The sequence below is a fragment of the Cupressus sempervirens genome, chromosome 3 (assembly GCF_028749045.1).
Source record: "Cupressus sempervirens isolate cs-2001-9-10 chromosome 3, ASM2874904v1, whole genome shotgun sequence".
NCBI lineage: Eukaryota > Viridiplantae > Streptophyta > Pinopsida > Cupressales > Cupressaceae > Cupressus > Cupressus sempervirens.
The window spans coordinates 600,767,855-600,784,100 of record NC_143120.1 but is presented as its reverse complement, the minus strand read 5'-3'; the positions used below and the strand labels follow the sequence as shown (position 1 = coordinate 600,784,100).

Here is a 16,246-nt window from a genome sequence, read left to right as displayed (position 1 = left end):
GTGCCTGTCATTTCTTGTATGATCATGCAGAGGGGTTGGTTTGAGGAACTATCATTTTAGTGTTCTTTTATAGTCGCAAGTGCTAGTTCTTGTTTGGGAGTTAATGGATATAGTGGAGCATGCTCTTGTAATATGGAGTGGTCACCCATTTGGGATGCCTTGTTTATACTTATGAAATGCTTTGCAATGTTCTGCAAGTGGGGAGGTAAAGAACATTCATCCCAATTGTTGATATTATCAAAGTCATGTCGACCGAGTATTTCGAGGGCATTCAAGTTCTCACCACCAGAAACTCCCATCTATGATAACATCTCCCATTCATCTAGGGCACTTGTATTTCTTGGATCCACCTCACTTGTATCATTTAAATCCTCTTTAGGGTTAGGATCTGTAATTATCAAGTGGTCCACATGCCAGACACGATAGTTATTTGATTGCAATTGTTTCCAATTTGTAACAATGTCATCTTTTGTGAGACTTGTATCTATAGCGATGCTACAATAATGCTTGTGCAACAATATTTCACTCCAACAAAAAGTCTCAAATTGTTCAGATTCCTCGTCAAGGGTACTATAGAAATGAGGAAAAACATTGACAATTGCTTTATGCTTTCTAACCTTCCACTTGCACCCTTTTCTAGTAGATGAAAATGAGAATGATATAGTAGTTTCAATCAATGATACTAGCTCCATCTTAGTGGGTCGTTCTATGTAAGAGTGTAGATAACTCACTAGTAATGTATTATCACCTAGATTTTTGTTAATTCGATTTAAAACTTTACGTCCAACATTTAGTGTTATAAAAGAGTGACTACTAACAACAAGTGGTAGCTTTTGTAGCATATGGCATGTCTCTTGAGCTCCAATATCACGATCTGCAATTATCTTAGACATAAATCTACGATATGCTAATCATGCATGGTCTTCACCCACTTGTTGCTTGCATATGTGTGATAGCATATCAATACAACTCTCTGATTTCCAACATGGATAAAGGACCTGCAACCTTTTACATAAAAACATGAGTCATAAAAGAGAAGTGTAAAGCTAACATCATAGTATAAAAGCACAGATCAACATAAAATAGACCTCCTAAAAGAGAAAACAGGAGGCCAACCAGAAACAAAGCTGAAAAGGACAGCAAAAGACCAGTACTTGAACAACTAAATAGTCTTTATCAGGTCAGCAACTTGGTCTGCCAAAATGTGTATATTCTCTATAGTGGCCTTCACCTCATCCATCTTGTTCATTTTCTCATTCTTCTTAGAGTGAGCTCGAGTGCGTTTGCTAGGACCCTAGTTCTCAACCACTGAAGGGGAGTCCTAGCCTTTATCTTGCTCAAACTTTTTTAGGAGATTGCCCACATTATCTGCCATAGTCTTTAGAGAGTTGTTATTATTGTCTACCATTTGCTTGATCATCTTTTCAATATTATTCAGTTTGGCCTCCAATCTATTCAGCTTCTTTTGATTATCACTATTGGCCTTCTCTAGCACCCTATTTTTAGCTTCAATACGTGGAATCTTGTGCATAAAGTTTTTAACCTCTTTAGCATTTCCAATTACCTCCAAAAGCCAGTCAATATGTTGACCCAAAGTGCACTCCCCTCTGACCAGTTTGCTAACCTGCTCCACTTCCTTTCCAATAAACTGCATTTGTTGTTTCAGAATTCCAATCTCCATCAGGATGGTCCTAGGGTTTCCAAACAAACCTTTGGTAGAACCAATTTCTCCCTCGGTCTTGTCAAAATCTGAAATTTGCTCTTGATGCCTATCTTCCTCTCTTTCCAGCTCCACATTCTTCATAGAATTCTAAATCCTCTCCTCTTGAAGCCTCAAAGATTTTCACTTCCTCTCCATTCTGTGAGCTCGAGGTTCATCATCTAATGGGGTTGAAACCCTATCATCATTTTGACCCTTAATTCCCTTTCCCTTACCACCACTCCTCTTCTTCCAATAATCTCTCACCATTTCCTCCACAAAATCACTTTCATGGTTAGAGTCATTCCCTTCAGCAATCTTCTTCTTCTTCTAAGAGCTACCCCCAAAACCCCCTTTCAAACCAACATTACCCCCCTCTGCATCATCTTCAGTATTTGAATCATAATCTTTCTCTAGGAGACTGCCCTCCATATCATACTCCACTGCCTTCAAGTTGCCCCTAGGTTTCTTAGCCTTTTTGGATTTTAACACATTCATAATAAGAACCATAAGACCCTCATGACACGAAAATATCTTCTCTTGAGATGAGATTTTATGCATGTGTATCAATTCAATTTCAATTATATTGTTTATTATAATATTCATCTTATTAATATTTGTTCATGCATTATTTATAATAGGTTGATGGCTTTGCTCAATGTGCCAATGTGTCAATGTGGTGTTCCATGCTTGTTAAAGACATCGCACACGCTGAATAACCCTAGGCGGCAATTTTGGTGTTGCTCTAATAAGAAGAAGGTTGTTGAAGAATACAAATATATTTTTGTTATAAATTACTTTTTATGGACTGAACATTATAGTATGAACTAAAGAATTTTATTTTCGTAGGGGAATAATAGATGCAGACACTTTACTAGGGTCAATGGTGCTCCATCTACAAGTGTAGTATGTGATGAAGGAACTGAGTACAAATTCTATAAGGCTCGAGAGGTGGAGAGGGTTGAGTTTGTAAGGCTCATGAGGTGGATAGGGCAATGGCAAAGGCAATAATTACTTTTCTACGATGCCTTCTCTGTATTATGTTTGGACTTCTTTGTTAGGACCATATGCGGAAAAGTGCATAAAAAATGAATGTGTAAAATTGACCATACGTAAAAAAAAATTGACATTTTTGTTTACCGAGTTGTATACATAAGACAATTGTTTTGTAATGTCATGAATATTTTGGAGTTTGTAATATATTTTTGTATATTAAAATATTAATAAATGTTTTTAACCTTAATGTACACAAATTTTACGATTCGACAAAATTTATAGTAATATCATTATTAATTTGTTATTTTTTACTAGTATTTGCAATTTGAAAAAAATAGGCTTATTTACACATAAATAAAACAATCAATATTCAATAACTTCAAAAAAAAAAAGAATTTAAAAAAAAAGTTTTACAAAATAAAATTAAAAATTAAAAAAAAAAGAAAATTTAAAAATTATAAATTTGAAAAATCAAATTCCAATTCCAAGTTGAAGAACCAAACACACAATAATGTATCTTTCTACGTGAAACAAACAGTTCAAGTAAAATCTGAAAAAAAAAAAAGAACTAAGATTTGCAAACCTTTGATTTGGCTAATTTGAGGTTTGTAGAAATTCGGGTTTTTTAAATTCCACAAACCAAACAGACGAGGGTGTATAGGACATACCTCATGTCAACCAACTCTCAATCTCTAGTTTTTCTCTTCCACCTTCCCAAGGGAAATGAGGATACAATCATAAAAATTATTTATCAGTCCTTGGAAAGCTTAGTTTCGTGAATTGGTTAGTGCCTTTGTGTACAATCCTATTTTGACGACTTTTAAAATCCAATTGTAAAGAAATATTGAATTCCCCATTTTTAAACCTCTTGAAACTTTATGTATTACCCTGAATTCTCCATTTGTAAACCTCTTGAAACCTTAAAAAACATAATGTATTACCCTGAAATGTCGTTGTGGCAGGTCTGTGTTCAGACGGTTTTCAATTTCCCTTTTGATGCATGCTCTTAGGACTTTGAAAAGATGATGATGTTTTTAGGGACAAAAGAGGTAACGATGAATAAATTATAAAATAAATCATTGAGTTTATCAATTCATCTTGGGTCAGTTTCATTTTTTAATTATGGTGTTTTGGATACTTCATTTATCATTAGCGATATTAATATGAATCTGTTTACCTCCGTTTCCATTTTTCAATCCTAGGCATTGATTTTGTTTGTTTGGTTGACTATTTTCACCCACTAGTTATTTACGCATCCTAAAATCTATACAAAAATGTCGTGCATATTTCAGGTCGTGTATGTGGGAAAATCTAGGAGGTATTTCATCAGTTCACACTATCTCAATCATCCATTGCTTAGGGTTCTTCTTCATAGCTCTGAAAAAGGCAACAAGGAGCAATTTTCCGTTTGCTGTGAGGTTGTCATGTTTGAGGATCTGGTGTGGATGTTGGAGAATGTAGATTTCAGTGATTCTTTTGAAGAGCTCGTGGAGTTTTATGCTTCCGATTAGGTCACTATTATTTGTTCTTGTTTATCTCTCATTAGGGTTTTTGATGGATGATGCTCTTTGATGGAGGTTTCAATGAGGTTCCTCGGATCTGAATGGTACTCAGATTGAAATAAGTTTCAAACAACATTTTTGAAGCCGCCGTTTAAAGATTTGGAGGCTTAGATTGAAATAAATTTCAAAGATCCAAAGAATTCAAAGATCTGAGTTAGGGTTTTCAGTAATTGTACTCACATTAAAATAAGTTTCAAATGGCGATTCTGAAGAACAGAGTTTAAATATGTGGAGGCCAAGATTGAAATAAGTTTCAAAGATCCAAAGAATACAAAGATCTGAATTAGGGTTATTGGAAGCAGAGAATACTGTGATCTGCACAGTCTAAAACTGTAATATTTGAAAATGGCTAAAGTTTTAGTTCTGATTATGATCTTGTGCAACAAAATGTAAGCTCAATTCTTTGTTTGCCAAGAAGAAGAAATCTCTCTATTTTTAACTTTCTTTGGTTCCAAATTTCTGCACAAATATAATTATGAGCATAATAATCATTTTTTTTTTCTAATTTTGCCATTTGATGGTCCATGCCATTCGCACACGTGTGTCTGCGAGCTAGGGGCATTTACTTCTGAAAGCGACTAACACATGGCATTTACGTCCTATTTTGGTTCAAAGGGAAATGAATAGAATATATGTGAGACAACTTGCAGTCACCTAATAAGAATGTCATGGCACCCTCTACACCGAGTTTTCATTCTTCCTAGTCAACAAAGTGTAAAAAAATTCTTAAGAACCATTTGGATGGAAAATAAACTAGCGCTTGCATCTCAAGTAGGTGCAAGGGGATAAGGGAAAAAGTGCAACTTGCATCTCAAGTAGGTGCACGTGGATAAGTGAAAAAGTGCACGTTTGCAAAAGATGGTTGAATATTTTTTTGTTTATTTAAAACTGTGTCTAACATCATGAAGACTTAGTTTACTACAGACATTCTAAGGCCTTGAAAGGGTTGAAATTAATTTAGGCAATCAATTCTCCTATATAGAAATCATGTCATATATGAATACAAATGAAGGATGAAGGTTGATTAAATAAATCATTGAAATGTAAGTCAGAAAAGAGATTTGTTTTGATTGCATGTTACAGTCAGTTGCCTTCTTTTAGGTTTCCAATAATATGGTGGTTGTATCTTCAACCACCCCAGCTTGTGTAAGATAAAAGCCATCCATTTGAGGTGAGACTCATTTTCTAGTTGTAGATTCAAAATAAGTTTCAAGAATTCTAAACGAATGATGCATTCTAGGAGGATTCTATCAACATTCTACGCATAAAACCCTATTTTGAGAACTTGTGGTTGAATGCCCAAATGCAATATTATTCAAAATGATAAGACATGACAATTAGTTTTATGTTGTTAGGCATGAATTCTTTAGTCAAGAAAAATTATATTTAATATGTTCTTATAGCTATAAGCATGTTGAGATTGGTGATATCCACTACTTGCCTACTCAAATAAGAAACATGAGTATCATATAATATAACTTGTTTCCATTTTCAAATATATGGAGTGTAGACCAAATAAAATAGTTAATTGATCATCTGACTCTATATAGTTTCAACATATATAAACCTCCATAAGATAAAAAAGCAAGTTCATGCTATACTTCTACAAAACTAGTTTACATGGACACTTCATGAACTACTTGTTGCTTTAGCGATGTGGAAGCTTGTGTTGAGCCAATCAGTGCATAGTTTGGCTTGGAGGATTAATGAAACTCAGAGTTTTCAATCCTTACCTACCTCTTCTTTCTTTTACATTATCATTAATATTAAATTAAAAGAAAACATATAAATGTTAATATTATTATAACATAAAATTTCTTAATATTTACTTTGGTACATGTATGGTAGTTTAGCTTTTGTTAGCTATGTATATCTAATATTATCTACATATATATATATATATATATATATATATATATATATATATATATATATAATCATATCAAGCCATGAATGTTAAGGGATTATTATGGAAGATGAAATGTTTTTAATTTTCAATGAGAAAATTCTTTTCAATTTATATTTATATTGTTCCATTCTAAACTGTAATATTGTTATCAGGATTCAATCATGTGGTTTTCAAGTCAAATTCATCGACTCTTTTTTCATGATTATTGGTTAGGAAGAAGCCATATCTCAAAAGAATGAATGGAACACTTAGCACTTATTAGATCTAGGTGATGCTCACAAAGGTGAAGAAATAGGTCTTCCCAAAAGATAGCCCATCCCAACACAATATTAAAACATTAGATATTTACAATAATCATCTCAAAATCCTTAACAATAACCAAAACCTCTATAAGTAACGATCAAATTTCTTTTCCAAATAAAAGAAGTCCCCCTCATTTTTTTAAAAAAAAGGAGAGGAATTAGTAACTACCTTAACTCTAATCTCGTCTAAATTGCCTTGTATTACATGATGTAAATATAATTTCCAATCTTATTAAATAGACAACAAATTTGAATATTCTTAAAAAAAATTCAAACTATTATTCAATGTTTTATCAAAACCTATAAAATAAAATATAGTTCTCCTTTACATTTTTTTTAATATAATCTAAATTAAAAAAGATTTGAGCTAAATACATGAGGAGATTTTGCTTTCCTTTTTGTTTGCAATTTTGTTGAAGCAACATACTCTTGAAAGTTTGTGGTCCTTATAAGATTTTATACCACATGTATAAAGATGGACTTTTCATAGATTATGAGGAAGACATGTAAATTTATTTATTTATCTAAGATATGTGAGGAAGCCAAAAAAGAATTTTCATGAAACCTTCTCCAATTATACTTGTCACTATAAAGACCAACACAACCGCACTAAGACTGATATCTTGACTTTTACTAATGAGGTGTATGGTAAGATAGTCTTTGGGATGGACCACATTTCCATAGTAGGAGATATTTTCCATAGCAAGTCAAATTGTGATAATTTCTATCATGATTTAACTATGTAGTTTTCAAGTCAAACTTATTGACCCATTTTTCATTAGTACCAGTTTACATGATCCCATCTCTCATGAGAATGAATGAAAAACATAACACTCATTGGATCTAGGTGATGCTCACATAGGTGAAGCACCAAGACTTCATGAGTGGTCACTCATTCTAGTACTACTCCACCTCTAGTGCACTTAACTATGGACTTTCCTCCATAGTTAAATCCACTCTTCTTGCAACCCCATTTGTAAAACCTTCACCAAGTGTTGTGCCTTATGAAGCATTGATTAGAAAGCCCTTAAGCTCGTTAATTGATAAGTAGGAGATACTTTCCATAATTCAAACTTTGATATTGCTAAAAGGATTCAATGGTGTACTTTTTTAGTCAAACTCATTGACACATGTTTCATGAGTAGTTTGTTGAAAATATATATGATAGGCTAAGTTACTAAGAGGGGAGGGGTGAATTAGTAACTAAGAAAACTTTACTCTTTAATTAATTACCAATTAATCCTTCATATGTATTTTGATCTAATTGCATGCATGAGAAATTGGAAATATTAAGCATTCAAAACACTTTGACACACAATTTTGGTGACTCAGAAACCTTCCAAATATAAAGTAAAACTAGGGTGGGGATGATAACCACAAGCTTTAGTATTGCAGTATAAAGTTGGCTTGTTAAGGCTTACAATGATCACTTCTAATGATCTGCCCTGTTAGGAGCTATAAGGACTGCTAGGTCCACCTTGCAAAAGGATTTACAAACATACAATAAAGTATGCACTTGGTAAAGAGATTTACAAAAGACTATTAAGTCTACCTTGTGAAAGGATTTGACTGATTGACCTATTAGGATGAAACAATGGCTAATCTCTTATCTGCAACTTGGTTTGCTGAATGAGATACCTTTGAGTGTAATGATCACTTTGTAGTGATAGATAAATCTTTGTTGCTCCTTATATTGCATGTAGCCTTGTACTTCACTCTTCTTCTCTTCTTTTCTTGTTACATTAGTTGCTTGTATTACATTGGATGTGATACAATACATCACATATATACCAATCCAATTTACAAAAGTCGGCTACAATACAAGTTTACACAAAGTTGGCCCAAACTGTAGGAACTCGGGTTCTGAAGACTAGCTCGGTGAGGTTCTAATACTTAACATCCACAGTCAATGCTTAGCATCATCATGCATTTAGTAGACATAGAAGCTCGATCCATACTAATCACTTTCTAAGTAGTCTGAACTCGGTCTGCATTGGTGACTCGGTGAATATTGTGAAACTCAACATATAAATTAAATCACTTGATTCATGCTATCACTATGAGCTCAGTATAAATGGAATCACTTGATTAACATTGAGTGGCTTGGTCAACATTGGATTCTGATTACTGCTATTGCAAACTTGGTAAGCGCTGCATAACTCTGTTTGCATTGAGGAACTTGGTAAACCTTATTAAGCTCAGTTTACACTGTTGATCACCGATCACCATTATGGTAGAAACTACTCAGTGCAAACTGAATACTATCTTTTGGATTTGGTAGCAACTGTAGAACTCGGTAGAGACTAAAATGCTTGGTTAACTCTGTTAATTGTACAATATGCTCGGTAGATACTTACAATCTGAATAGGTGTGTGTCACTAAAGACAAACATGATTGTAATGTCAACATAGTTCAAATAAACTCATCTCTCATGAGAATGAATGAAGCCCTTAGCACTCATTGGATCTAGTAGATATGGAAGGCTTCCCTATTGCCCCTTCTTTGTTTGTCCTGGTTGTAGATGATTAAAAAGAAAATAAATAAAACAAAATATTTTTATTTTCAAGCTAGTGCATGATTTTCCAACCTAAGTCTCCAAACTTGGCTAACATATTTTTGTATCCTAGGGTGAGAAGGTATAGTGGTGATTTGGTTTCATTGTATAAGTTTGTTGAGATATTTGGATAACTTTTCATTGTTGGTTTAAATCGCTTTTGAGTGAAATAAGGTTGGGGTGACAACCTTGACCATCCACAATTTATTTATGTATTAAACATTGTGAAACTATTCATTTTGAAATTTTGTTGTAGGTTTGAGGGCTAGAGATTTATCAAAGCTTTGTTAGACTTGGCATATTGGTGTTGGCATTGATTGTGATTGATGTCAAAACATCCATATAGACACTTTGTTGTAGGTTCGAGGGTTGGAGATTTATCATTGCTTTGTTAGACTTGGCATATTGGTGTTGGCATTGATTGTCATTGATGTCAAAACATCCATACAGACACTTTGTTGTACCATTTGATATTGAAAATGAAAGCTACATTGTGACCATTACCAGGAAGAAGGCTCCTCAGAAACTATTTAAAAGAGTTATCTCTTAGATATCTTCAATTCTATATTCTGATTTTGATATGACATGAGAATTGAATTTCAAAAACTCCCCATCGAGCTTCATTTTCTTCACCCATCATCGACTTAGAGATGATGTAACTATATTCCCCATTTTACACCAAAGTTTTATCAATTGAGCTCTTGAAATCTAAACTCATGTTGAATTGTAGATCTTGGAGTAAGTTGTTGCAATAGAATGAAAGGCTCTTAAATTTAGTACTAGTAAGTTTGGTTGGGTGTGGCATATGACATGACATTAGTATTTTAGTGGGAAGGATCGTCATTCTCGCTTCCACAATAACATAGGGTGTGGTAGTCAACTAATAAGTATCTTGATGTCTAGCGGACTAAGCTGAAATCCCTGCCTATAGTCGTTGCTCGCCTACAAAGGCTGACATCTCTGCACCTCTTTGAATGTAAAGAGCATTTCCTCCAACTGAAAATGGACCAATATTTGAGATAGATATTTAATTCATCTATACTAAAAGATGTACTTTTCAATTTCTTTGGGAAATAAAACTTCTTTCTGTTTCAACCAATGTGCATTAAAATCTCCAGCCTGATAGTACTCCGTTACAAAATAAGATTTGTCAACTTTTCTGTAATGGAAATACAAAGTGGGGAGAAGCAGATGGACCAACATTTGTAGCAACTATATCTCGTTCTTCACCCCTCACAATACTATCACCAATCTCCTCTACTTTTACTGCAAAATACCATTTTTCCCCTCAACTCAGTAAGAAACACATCTCATCTGTTGCCATCAAAATTTTTATTGATCTTTCCGAAGTGGGAAAGTTGTGAATTTCCATCGCACTCACAGATAAATAAGAGCAAAAACCTACTCGTAGTCATCGCTAGCCTACAGAGGCTGACCAGTCTTCTGTATCTTTTGGAGATCGAAAATTGCATAAAATTGATGGAGTTTCCAGATGAGTTTGGCAGGGAAGCAGCATTTCCAGCTCTGGAGGAGCAGAGACTGGAGAATCTAAAAGTGTTGAAGGATTTTTCATCCTTAGCGAAGAAAAGGAAGAGCATGTTCAAGGATTTCAGAGTGAGATTCTGCTAGGAAATCAAAATATTTCCCCGAAGACGTAGAATATCTGAAGATATGAGGATGGATATTGTGGGTTCGTGTGGACTAATACGAAGCATTGAAGAGAAGGGCAAGACAATGCATTTTCTTACGTTGCTCATCTCTCTAGATTAACATCAAATACAAACACGAAGGTTCTAATTGAGTACTTTTATAAGGTACTCGTTTAAATACAAGATACTATAAAAGATCTCTTGCTTTTATTGCGAAAGATTACAATTAGATCAAATACTTGATTTTGTTCGATATTACATTCATTCAAAACTGCAAACCACCTTAAAAAACCATTAGTTGTTTTAAGCATCGGACAGGGTTAGAGAGAAATGCCCGCCTATAATAGCCTATCGGCTAATAAGGAAACATTGAATACTATATCGAGATTTGTATAAATAAGCTTATCGAGATCTTATGAAACATATGAAAAGTTATTACAAGAAGCTTAAAAATAGCGTGTGAACACTGAAGTCTCATTTTCTATTGGCTATATTTATCTCTTTTATTCAACCGGGGAGGATAAATGTAGGTTGACTTTTATTATTATAATAATAAATATTGGTCTCACTAAAAGAAAGAAAACATGTGCATTTATAACACCAAACTCTTAAGTTGTACATGAGCTTCAATGGACGGACATCATACTGACATTTCAATATTGTAATAGTGCACTGGAATACCAAGCATGAGGTACATTAGTAACTTATGCGTTTGTAAGAAGAATAATATAAATCAGAAAAGAGGGCACCCATCAACGGAGATGCCTTTAGCTGTAGGGCAGGTGGCTAAAGGGCAGTGCTCCCCACCGGTGCCCCACCAAGTGACACTTTTGTTCTCAAGCCCCACTGTAAAATACAACAATACTGCCATGAATGCCAACCCTGCATCCAACGCTGCAGACAGCACATAGTTGTAGCGCTGCCACCATGCCTTTCTGTAGCGGAAGACAAAGAAGTTGAAGATGGTTCCCACAATGATCCACGATGTATAATTCACGCTTGTCGCTGGAGGCATCATTGCCGTTGATCCCAACAACACTGGCATGTTGATCAGAGGAATCCATGTCACACTTGGGAAGGCTTTATGCAGCAGCCAAACAATTATGGGAGCAATTATCCCCCCTAAGAAGAACCAGTTCAACTGAGGATAAACTCCGAGCGTGCCAAATATTCTTTTAGGACCAACTAGACCCCATATGACCGAAGCATCAAAAAAGACATGGTCACTTGGGCATGTCCAGGGGCTGTTTGAAGGAAGAAGAGATTCTTGGCATATGTTCTCAATGGACTCCAGCAACCACCATGCAACTCCCAAGTTGACCGTTCCAGCCACTATTGTACCAATAAACTGCATTTCAACAAACAAGTGTGTTAGTATGCCATTACTGCAATGGAATAGTTCATCAAAATTATGACTTTTGGTTTCATCAATTTAAGATGGCTTATAAAGACTGATATCCCGTCATTGTTTGATGGAAGTGTGAAAACAGGAGAGAGGATTCAATGGTCGTATACGTCTCAAACACGTTAACATTAAGCTTCACATTAGTAATATTTGTTTACAAATTTGAGTGATACCACCCTATGATCCAGGGGATCTTAAACATCAACTTTAAACTCTTAATCACTTATAATCCTCTCAAACGGTAACTTTAAAGTCTTACATCAGAGATATTTTTTAACAAATTTGAGTGATTCCCTATGATCTAGGGAGCTCAATCAGTAACTTTAAACTCTCACATCAGAGATATTTTCTAACAAATTTGAGTGATATCCTATGATCCGGGGGATATCAAACAGCAACCTTTTACTCTTAACCAACTTTGATCCTCTCAAACAGTAACTTCAAACTCTTACAACAGAGATTTTTTTTTAGCAAATTTGAGTGGCCATTAAATCAGCGATAATTCGCTCTGTATCTTGTGAAAAACATATCGCTTCTAGTTCTAAATTGATATACAAACATACATAATGAATCCGGAAAGGAGAGGGCATTACAGAACGTACCTGCACAAGAAACATGGAGCGAGGTGGGATTTTCATATAATGTCCCAACTTGAAGTCCGACAAGAATGAAACCGCTTGACTCATACTCATGTACCCATATACCTTGAAGCACACATTTGCAATGGGTTTTCCTGGAAGAATGTATCCCATTATGTACTCTGTAATTATGTTCAGCCCTGGTGTCTGCACAACACTAACTTAAATTAGGATCTTCCATGAATTGAATTAGCAAGCATAATTATTTTTCATCAATATGTTCCAGTTTTACCTGATTAGTGGTGGCAGTAATAACACTGATGGGCAAAGTGAAAAGGGATGCTAAAGCACAAGCCAAGATTAAACCCCACCATGGAAGCTGCACCTGTTCCTTGTAAAACTCACACAGTGCGAAGGAAACAGCCAAAGTAGCAACAAGGAGAGTATAGAACCACCATTGTGGGATGTCTTCATACTTGCGCATCAATTTAGTATGGATATCTGGTCGACTGCTTCTAGATGCTGTGGCCCTTTGCCATATTTCCCTGAAGAGAGGACATCAAAACAGCACAAACAGTTTTTTGTGTCAAAAATAAAAAAGCAATCAAAACACAATCAAAACCCTAACCTCTTTACCAATACCCTACCTTCCATAGAAGAGAGAAACATGTGTGACTGTGGAAGCTATGGTTGCAAAGCCAAATCCATAGGTTAAAGCGAAAAACACGCTCATATGTATCTGACCACTTTTCTCGTAGACTGTCTGATCCAACTGAAATCTGTTGTTCACAATAGCTGTAATATTGTAGGCCTGGCCATTTGCATCGAATAAATCGTTGCTAAAAATAGGAAAGTTCCTGGCGTTGTATGCATTAGTTCCCCAGTAGGCCAAGGGCATAACGAAGTACACAACCAGGGTATAACCGACAAACACATTGTCAATAGCAAAGAATGGGGTAACCAAGGGACTGTAGAGGAAGGCAGCAATTGTGCTCCAATCCAAGGCAAAAGCACCAAGTCCCAGCCCGTTCATTCCAGATCCAATCTGCTGTGCTGTCACCGAACGAGGCCAAGCCCAACATACCCATGATATGCTCGTTAAGGTGGAAAACAAGTACCCAGGAAATACATAGTAACAAAAGCTGCAGATCATTGCAATGAAGAAGAATTTCCCACGAGATATGCCCTTTCCACTGTCCTCCTTCTCGTGTAGTGCCCTGCAAACACCAATTATAGAATTCATGCTTAATACAAATGACTTGACCCATCCACCGAGACATTGCAAAGCTATGGATCACTAAAATTGGGAGGAGGAACATCTTCAAAAACCTATGAAAGAAAAAGAGGAAAAATTCTTTGCCCTTTATAGAACAGGATAAAGTAATTTAACTTTATGAGAAACTTTAGGCAGACCACCATTATTCACCATACAGAATCTTATAAAGAAGACCAGAAGATCCAGCAATAAACACTGCAGAAACAAGCAGAAGTGCTTGTCTGAGCCTCGGATAAAAAGACCCAGTGATAAGATTATGAGAAGATAAGACCAGGAACAGAGGAATTGAGTATATCACTGGTAAGTGAATCCGATAAGATTATGAGAACAGCTAGATCTTATATGAACCATTCCCCGACTTGGGGATAACTAATAACATCACCAAGAAGCTTGAAACAAAGAGTAAAGCAGGGGATGGTGAAGAATATATATATACCTGAAGAGGGAGACCTGAACGAGAGTGGAAGGCCACCACATATGAGCAGGCTCCACAACGTACTTCCTGAGAAGTCCAGCCCATCCATATCCCAAAACCTGCATTACCCCATGGATTACACAAAGCCAAAAAAGCACCATGAAACCATTGAACAAAGATTTAGGGCAAAATTACCTGCGTGGTGACTATGATGAGCCAACTGGCCACAACTGAGATGTCTCTGTGGTAAAAGGCCTTGATGATAGTAACAATCCCCACGGCATAGGCAGATCCATTGCCAAAGGCGGAGCCCGCGTTTGCAAAGATTGTAATGAGAACATGCTCTTTCATATTGAAAGGCCCGGGATTCAGCGAAAATTGACACAAAAGAGGCACTCTGTATTTGGTGGTGGGCAGAACAGAAGCCATGAAACGCCCAATTGGAAGAGCTGCTACCTGGACTGAAATCTGAGTAATCAGCAGAGGCTCTGTTCTGTATCCGAAGAATTGATTCAGAAAGGAGAGAGTAATGCAGGAGATGAGCCCCAAAAACCACATTCGAAAAGTCCAGACTGGAATAGAAGGATCATCGTGTGTGCTCACGGTGAAGGCCACTTGTTCCACCGGTGAATTCTCCTCCTCCTCGTTTTTCCCTTTCTCCAATTCCCCATTTTTGTCGAGTGCCGCCATCTCTCTTTCTTCTTTCTTGCTCTCCCTCTGCAGATGAGAAAGCTTGGCTAAAAATTGCCCTATGAAGTGGGGACTGGCACAGATCAGGTCAACCGCCGCAATTTGATTGGGAATGGAGTCACGAGAGAAATTTTTCTATGAAATCCAAGATTCGAAATTGGTTTAAACGTGTGAGAGTTGGACCGTGAGATTCCGTTTGATTCGGTGGATATTGACCAGCGCTTTCACATTGAAAAAAAGCAAAAAGCTTTCTAAATATAGCTACGTATTTTCTATTGTTTACAGTTGTTTTTAAAGCGTAGTATATTCTATTTCTTGCAGTTAATTAATAATAAATCTTTTAAAATAGTTTTATTCTATTTTTCAATTAATTAATAAATGAAGTCAAGAGGCTCATCATGATTCCTAGAGAGATCTATTTTTGGTTTAATTGTTTATTTTCTAAAGCTTATATTCTATCAGGTAATGCATGATCATTTTCATGTCTTTTATTTTACATAAAAAATTATATATTGTCAAATTTTAATTTATTTATAAATTATTTGAATTTAAATATCTGATATGTATTTTAAACTCTTGGACTGTCATCTTATAAAGGTTGAATTTGATAATTAAGTTGTTGATATTAGTTAAAATTTTAGATTAAAACTTATAAAAATTTAAAACATAAGAGTCACAACAACACCACTTAACCAAAACTAATGGGACTAAATCAATTTAAAGCTTAGGCTAGGGATGTATTTCTTATGTGGGATATAAATGCCCAACTCCACATCTCATGGATAATTCAAGATAAAAGATCTTGGGACCCTTAATTGTTGATAACATAGAGAGTCATTCCACATGATTTGAACCTTTTTTTTTTGGATAGCACTACATGCAAGAACCTTCATCATTTCTTATCTCGCAATTATCATACATATTAAAATTTCACAATATGAAAAGGAAAAAATCTTAAATTTAAAAAGTCAAAGAAGTCTGTATCCATATCATTATCATTCAAAATATTATTGATTTATCTATTTGTACAATGTTAAGTAGTTCACTATTAGTTAGCTTGTTGACAACTAGTATTTATGTGACATCTTCAATTGAAAAATAGAATGCCAACATCTAATAGATTGTCACAAGACTTTCAATTATATACACAACAAATGTTAATGAATGAATTTTTTAATAGTACTAAATAGGCAATCATACAATTCAAATAA

General features: G+C 35.2%; 1 protein-coding gene across 1 annotated transcript; it reads right to left on the bottom strand.

The window, feature by feature from the left end:
- Positions 1-11,240: 11,240 nt before the first annotated feature.
- Positions 11,241-15,205, bottom strand: LOC149568102 (oligopeptide transporter 4-like). The gene is made up of 6 exons (XM_089821103.1): positions 14,541-15,205; positions 14,367-14,464; positions 13,302-13,871; positions 12,947-13,199; positions 12,679-12,861; positions 11,241-12,019 (listed from the first exon to the last, which is right to left on the bottom strand). The coding sequence occupies exons 1-6, from the start codon at positions 15,033-15,035 to the stop codon at positions 11,405-11,407; spliced, it is 2,214 nt and encodes a 737-aa protein (XP_089677229.1). The 5' UTR covers positions 15,036-15,205; the 3' UTR covers positions 11,241-11,404.
- Between the last annotated feature and the right edge of the window lie 1,041 nt (positions 15,206-16,246).

Coding starts and splice junctions, on each gene's coding strand:
- LOC149568102 (XM_089821103.1), bottom strand. CDS start 15,035: ATGGCGGCACTCGACAAAAATGGGGAATTGGAGAAAGGGAAAAACGAG. Junction 13,872..14,366: donor GTTCAGGTCTCCCTCTTCAG/GTATATATATAT, acceptor TGGTGTTTGCAG/GGCACTACACGAGAAGGAGG. Junction 12,862..12,946: donor TTACTGCCACCACTAATCAG/GTAAAACTGGAA, acceptor AGTGTTGTGCAG/ACACCAGGGCTGAACATAAT.